At 35.9% G+C, this 7,605-nt stretch overlaps 1 protein-coding gene across 1 annotated transcript; it reads left to right on the top strand.

Moving 5' to 3' along the window:
• The first annotated feature begins 245 nt into the window (after positions 1-245).
• Positions 246-6,914, top strand: LOC145766939 (uncharacterized). The gene is made up of 2 exons (XM_082578650.1): positions 246-2,548; positions 4,612-6,914. The coding sequence occupies exons 1-2, from the start codon at positions 2,461-2,463 to the stop codon at positions 5,250-5,252; spliced, it is 729 nt and encodes a 242-aa protein (XP_082434776.1). The 5' UTR covers positions 246-2,460; the 3' UTR covers positions 5,253-6,914.
• The last annotated feature ends 691 nt before the right edge of the window (positions 6,915-7,605 follow it).

Genomic DNA, 7,605 nt, shown 5'->3' with positions numbered 1-7,605 from the left:
TTGAGAAATCAGATGAACTTGTTTTGTCACAGAAGTTTGACCACACCATTGGCACTGCAACTCATGAATATGTGATAAATGAACACAGAAAATCAGGTGCTTCTGTCATCAATGAAATTAGATTTTCAGATTATATTGATCCAAAGACTGGAGTCAACCCATTCAAGCATCGGCAACCAAAAGCTTTACGAATACAGCTTGTTAGCCGAAAACTGTTTTCACACAAGTTGTAGGTTAAGTTTGCGACACTTGGTTGGAGCTGCATCTGCTGTGTGTTTTTATTTCAAGGTTGTGATATTGACATGTGCTAAAATTTTGTTAAAAAACCTAAATTGGATGCAGCCGTTAGTTGATGATTATAATAATATGCAATTGTGTGGTGCTTCTGGCTTTTATAATTTTCTACAGTGTCTGGAAAAGAGCAAGATACTGGCGCCCATTGGCCTCTGTCTTTACTGCTTCTATGCACATATTGGTTGTCAGCATCACTCTTCATTTCAGTCGTTGTCATTGTTTGAGTAAAATGACGATAAATTTCTCGATTAGTTTTTAACTCGGTACTAAAGCTCTAAGGTTTTAAACTTAACATGATTGAAGATTATTTCTACTTGAAATGGTCTGCTGTTTTCTATGTTGTTCTAACTTTTGATTTTTAGAACCAAACATTGTGACTGGTTAAAGCAGGGGTTCCCAACCTTTTTTTACAATCTCGTACCACTTGAACGCTCTGTATTGTTAAGCGTACCACTTTTTGCAGAATAACTACGGTAATTTGATCGAATCATATTCAGAAGAATAATATTGGCCTACTAAAATAACACGAAAGCACCACAATGAGATTTTGTGTACTGTCCACCAATTGGTCGATGCGCGGTGTAAGTTTGCCAACAGCGCATCGGAAGTCATTTCCCTGCTCACCTAGTCGGTTTCGATTTTTTGACTTGATGTTCATCATGACTTAAAATCGCTGCTCGCATTCCCACGTGGAAGGGAAATCAGTGGATGCGAAACAGCATGGGAAGCTAGCGTTGAATATGAAGAGGGCATACTGAGCCAGAAGATTTATTGGAGAACATTCCTTGTACCTGTTATTGAACATTTTATTCCGATCTATTTTTAGCTTACAACTAGCATTATTTAACGCTATTTGTAGCGCTATAAAACAGTAGATGATATCTATCAAGAGCAATCATTTGACATAATTAGGCCTAACGCCCACTGTCCCACAGCGTTGTACGGCTTTTCAAAGCAACCGTGCTCCTTGGTGACAATTGACATGACCTGTATTTTGAAGATCGTAATAACACGAAACAACAAGAATAGTTAAGTAACAATAAGAATAGGCTTTGGGAAAAAAATTGTAAACAAAATCAGGTAAACGAAATTTAAAGTTGTGAGTCCAGGTTTTTGTGATAAAAAAAAAATGGAAGCTACCCGCGTACCACTTGAAAAACCTTCGCGTACCACAGGTTGGGAACGCCTGGGTTAAAGAGAAAGTTAAACTCATGAAATATTAGGCTTGACTTCAGTTTAAACTTGTGAAACATTTAACATGAAGTACTTGGATTTGAAAACAATATTTTAAACACGGTTGTTTGAATACGTATTTACTTTAGCACTAGCAGCCTTCATTATGTAACCTAATCAATTTTGAAGTGACGCTGATCCCTTAATATATGTTGAGCAATATTATATTGGAAGTATTTTTTTATATAAATAATTAGTTTAATGTTTGCTTGGTTTTGTCATATTGATCTTGAGTAAGCTTAATTTTTTACAAATATTTATGTATATATTCTTTATCTATAAAAGAGATGAGATTTTCAAGCAAATGTACTGATAACATTTAGAATAAACTTTATGGATTAAATTTTGTGCTAGTTTTACACTGTGCATGTATTGTGTTTCTATGATTTTAACTAAATACTTATTGTGCTGATGGCATGTTCTGATGTGATGCATTGGCTATCTGGATAGTTTCGAATCAGGAATGCTGAGCATGCCAGCATGTGCCAAACAGTTACGTGTGAGGCGGCTGTGAGCTATACATACTATTTGAAAAAAAAAATATTTTCAGATTTTCTCTTTATGAGCTCCAAAATATTGTTACTGGCGCTACCCCTTTGGCATAATTAAATCATCGGTATCTACAGGAATTGAGATTTATATCGTTTGACAAATTGATTGTGAAATATTACTTTGTAAGGTCAACAGATCATTGACCATACTTCATATATAATATCACTATTGTTACACTTTTTTTCTATGACGCATGAAATATTTGTTTTCACGAATGCTGCAAAAAATTTGTGGGTTATGTACAATAGAGAAATTGATAAAACTGTTGTTGCAATAATATTTACTTAAATAAAAAGTGTTTAATTTTGCAAAACCTGCTGTGCTGACATTTGTTTTTCTGTCGTTAAGGATAAGGTTATTTATTTCAAAATAGTGCTAGATATGAACTTAGTGAGGTATTGTTGTGTTTGTTTCAAGCCATTGTTGAGAAAAGTGTCTACTCAGTATTATTCCTTCAAGTCGCTGCATGGTAAGCTTTTGCTGCTTAGTGATCAGCTGGTTTCTGTGTTTTCAACATAACTCTAACCTCCCTCTTGTGATAAGCCAGGCTCCACCTGGTGCAGGACAGTAAGGGTCCTCTAATCTTAGTATAATTTTTAATTGATTCAGATCTTCATTCCATAGCATAAGCCGATGATGAAAGTTTGGTGGTATAATTATGAATAATAATCATAACGTTGTTTTCAAAGGTTTTGATGCCTTAGCCAATAGCCTATGTTTTTTTACATCATGTTATCATCAGTTGTCGTCTTTTTGTAACACTTTCTGTTTATTTTTCGTCGGCAGGTTACAGACTAGTTCAAAATAAAGCCCAACTCTACTGTACATGTCAAAGTGCAATGGTGCGTTGTTTGTTGAAAATGCAATCTAAATTTGCACAGTCTGATCAGTACATAAACTGATCATAGCAAACTAAACTCGTCATAGCACATGACTAGGGAACTGCGTTCCGAAAGCAAGTGCAATTCTCTATTACCACAGCGAACTCGCAGCATCAGGCTAAAACAGGTCGTTAATATCTACATTATGAAGAGAACACATAAAGCTCTGCACACTGCGCATGAGATTATCAATGTACAATCACCTCTTGCCCCAGACCCGATACTTAAAAATGACTAGTTATGGTTTGTAGCTAATAATCGTGTGCCATTAAAAATGTATGCATTTGCATGACACGCAAATAGCTTAGCCAATACTTTTTTCCTCTGTATTTACTCGTTTGTTCTTTCTTTAGCTTTTACTGTTTTATTTTTTTGCAATCCATGTCATGTTTTTTACATGTGTCTATCAGCAATGGTTGATATTAATCATAAAGAATTATGAGAGCACAACTGCCAAAGTATGACTGCCGATCAGGCTAGTTTAGATCCCTTAAGGTTTAGCTCAGTTTCGTACCTGCCGAACTCCCCAGTTGGTTTTCAACAAAAGAGACCGTTTTCAATTAAGATATCATTTGATTTCATGTAGTCTTTTGCGATCAACAGTAGTGATTGCACCACTTCATCATCATCATTAAGTTTCTCTCGTTTAGGGTTGGAGGCAATGAGGCGCCAAGTTTCTTTGTTGTGAGATTTTTCTGCTGCAGTTTTGTAATTATGTCCTGACCATTCTTCAATGTCATTAGTCCAAATTCTTGGTGGTCTGCCTCTATTTCGTTTGCCGTTCATTTTTCCTTCTATTAGTTATCTTTGAATAGACTTATTGCGAATCATGTGGTAAAATATTTTAATTTTCTTGATTTAATTGTTTGTAGAATTTCCATGTTGGTTTGTATTCTAGATAGTAGCCTACATCTTTGATTTTATCATTCCATGAAATTTTAAGCAGTTTTCTATAAATCACACATTTCAAATGCCTCAAGTCGTTCAACCATTTGTGATGATAGTGTCCATGTTTCTACATTGCAAAGTAACGTAGTCCATATATAGCATTGCACCACACCTAAGTGCAAATACTAACTTACATCACACTTTTTGGCAGCCCTATCACTTCAGCAGGCTTTCAGCAGACATATGGTAATTACTAAGCAGCAAAAGCAAGCTGTACATCTTTGCAGGGTAGGCTATTGAAAACATGGTGAATTTCTAGTTTGCACAAACCTCAACATTCCGATTTATTTTTGTACATCTGATAAAAAATTGGATAGTTGAACGCGCACTCAGTCTCTATAGTAGGCCTATCCTATCTACATCAATAGCAGTGGTGGGATGGCGCAGTGGATAAGGCACTCGCTTTCTAATTCAATTCTAGTATGACTCCCGGCTTTAGCTGGTTGTTGAAAAACACCGCTCACATCTCTCCATGGTGTACTGGCCACTCTCCTCTCGATGGTGCCAAGGGCTTTGTATAATAAAAACCTTATTTTCTCATCCCCGATGCTTGTATCAAGCATGGGACTCACACCTATCTACATCAAGAAAAGTTTACTGTTATCGAACAACGAAAGTGTAAACCTTTTTATTAACTTTTATGACACAAAGGGTGTTGGAAATTCTAACATATTCACATCATTTTCTTATGTGTGTTTTTCAGGCTTTGAATCTAGAAGATTAACCGTGAAAGATGAAGCCAAAGTTTTAGCTCTTATTGATGAATCATATTCAGAAGACAGTGCTGCTCAATATGGTTTGCAGAAAGAAGATCTCGATGACTTGAATACTTTTCGAGTCAAACACATTATAAAGCAAAACATCTCTTCTGGAACCTTAGATTTGTCAAGTAATAAACTGATATCTGTCGGGCTCCTTGCAGTTGTGGATCAAACTCGGGATACATCCGTGGAGTTTTATGAAGCAAACGGGTTAAAGCTTTCCCAAGCAGCAAAGGATTATTTAAGGTTGTTTGAATCCTTAGAGGCTGATATGTTTAAACAAACCAAATGCGATAAAGTGCTTTATGGCAGCTTTGCAACTATTCACCAAAAATATAGGTCGTTAGGTTTATTAAAACCTATGTTTGAAAACTCAGTTACAGTAGCTGGCGAACATGGATTGAAATATGTTATAGGTACTGCAACTCACGAATATGTGCTTGAGCAACACAGAAAATCAGGTGTCACTGTTCTCAAAGAGATTAAATTTTCACAGCATGTTGATCCAAAAACTGGAATAAATCCATTTGAGCATCGAAAACCAAAAGCATCCCGGATTCAACTGGTTTGTATAAAAGTTTGATGGATTGGATTCCTTATCCTAAAAGCCGTATAAGGATATAAAGTTTTTTTTTTTTCAGTTGTTGATAAAGATTAGCCTATTTTTATGCGGGGTGGCCTACCCTTTTCGGAACTATCTTATAGCCAATGGTGCAATACAAAGCGAGAGTCTAGGTCAGTGGTTCCCATCTTGGGGTCCACGGAATTCAAGCGGTTTGTGAATGTGTTGATTTTGGAAAAAAACAATTAAAATCCGTATGTTTAAATGTAGTTTGTCAAAACTTTCGGTCAGGTTTGATAATTCTGGAAGACTGTCCGTGATAACAAGAGGTTTGGGAACCACTGGTATAAGCAAAACAGTTCCAAGAACGTCTGCAGACGTTAAATCAATGTAAAAATCGATTGATTTGCTCTCTGTGTATATGCACGCAGTGTTGTACGCTGAGGCTAGCGCCGTTATATTTTTTTAATTGACGAAAGTGATATACCAGTCCCAGGTATACAAGTTTTCTCATTTTCGCAAACCATCATTTTTTCCCGATTAGTTTTCTTTTTTCAATTTCTCTTTCGCCTGAGTCGTGTGATGTTCTAGGTTTTTCCTATATGCACACCACTACCGTAGTGATCAAGTGTGATGGGTCATCTTTAATTTTTAAAGCGTTTTTTTTTTTGATTTAGCGAATTTCAACTTATCTTGTGCTTACTCGGTATTCTGGTTTTATTTCAACTTGTTTTGATGGAAAACTGTTTCATGTTAACTTACTCAACTTTCAAGAACCTTTTGTACAAAAATTGTTTGAAAATTTTAGAACGGGATTAAAAATAAAGGAGCAAATTATTGAACCAACTAATGGCAAAATGATTCCTTGCTTCATTGTGGTAACTCTTTTACTACAGTATAATATAACCGTTATTGATCAATAGAATCGATACCTCCAGTGAGTTGGCTTAACTTTTTTTTTAAATCATTGTAATTTTTTATTCATTTGTGATATCGTACTTTTTCCACATTATCTTATTTTCCATGAATCTTTGTCGTCGATTTGTATACCGAATATGTTTTCTTCAAATTAAGTTTAACGTATTTTTGTTGTGAGAAATCCTCTGTAAGCCAAGTCGCAACAAAAAGTAAATAGCTTACAAGGAAACGAAACACAGCTTTGCAATATTGCATGCTGCTTTACGCATTCACCGTTTAATTACTGGTTGCTTATGATTTTTATGACTAGATTAGATGATTTAACAGTTTGTGCTAAAGAAGTGGAAAATTTCGGTAGCCTGATTCATCAACAAACTTTTTATCGCTCGCTTGTTCGATTTCTAATTGCTGTATTTTTTTTAAAGTTATTCTATCAAGACATGTTTTTTCATGTAAAATTAGGTTAATAGCCTATCCTATGACCATCAGGTGCCATTCCGTAAGAAGTTATCGCAGATATTCTAATCATAAAGTGTTAAGATTTACCTGTCGCTAGATATGCAATTGTTTTCAACGTGCTTCTGCTTCAAGTCAACTTTTGATTCATGCAGAAAATTTGTTTTGTTAATGCGCATGCAGCCTGTGTGTAATTTATAGAATAAAGATATCTCTATTTTAAATGGCGCTTTGCCAAATGCAGTGTTCTGGTTGTATAGACGCTGTTAAAATACCATTTATCGTACGGTGCTGGATTAAAGAAGTTTCGAGACGAGGCAACTTGCCGTTATGTAGTAGGCTCAGTGGAGTTAAAAAACTGTGTAGGTAGTAGCCTACATTGCATCATATCAAGTGTAAACTGTTTGTTCGCTCCGATAGCTTCGTTGGTTAACCGCCTAACTTGACAAACAAAGGAACTAGAAGATCAAGCGGCGCTGGTTCAACTTTCGGTGGTGTGCGCTTGAGCAACGCTTATCAAGGACAGGTCTCAATTCAGTGACACCTTTTGAATGGAATACTCACAGACAACAATCGAAAACTTCAGTCTGTCGATCTCGGTGACTGGGCCTGCGTCAGTGGTTCAAGCCTATACAAGTATGCGAAATTGCCAGGATTAAGGGCTCAAAGAAGCTTCTCAGTCCTAAGATAAAGATTTCATCTATCAAACTGCTCCTTGCAATATCGTTTTTATGTCGCTATGAAAAAAGAGTTTTTAACACTTTACATATGAAAAAGTCATCGACTTGCAACGATTCAAAGGCTGAAGCCTCGGGCCTAAAAATTTAAGATGTGCCCTGTATAACCTACACTCCTACAGTATTTAAAAACGTTTTCTTACATTATATATTTGTAGAAACTTTCACCTGATAATAACGTGAAATTTTGAGGCAACCAGTTTTAATAAAGTAGGCTACTTAGGCTATTCATAAACAGGTCGTAGGCTAATGCAAGTTAAACT

This window comes from Aplidium turbinatum, chromosome 3, assembly GCF_918807975.1.
Source record: "Aplidium turbinatum chromosome 3, kaAplTurb1.1, whole genome shotgun sequence".
In the NCBI taxonomy this organism is placed as follows: domain Eukaryota; kingdom Metazoa; phylum Chordata; class Ascidiacea; order Aplousobranchia; family Polyclinidae; genus Aplidium; species Aplidium turbinatum.
The sequence above is the reverse complement of the archived record's forward strand: the minus strand, read 5'-3'. Positions and strand labels throughout refer to the sequence as shown.

What these genes read in the sequence shown, in the direction of transcription:
- LOC145766939 (XM_082578650.1), top strand. Translation starts at nt 2,461, where the DNA reads ATGAACTTAGTGAGGTATTGTTGTGTTTGTTTCAAGCCATTGTTGAGA. An exon ending in TTCCTTCAAGTCGCTGCATG is followed by an intron (nt 2,549 to 4,611) that starts GTAAGCTTTTGC and finishes TGTGTTTTTCAG; the next exon opens with GCTTTGAATCTAGAAGATTA.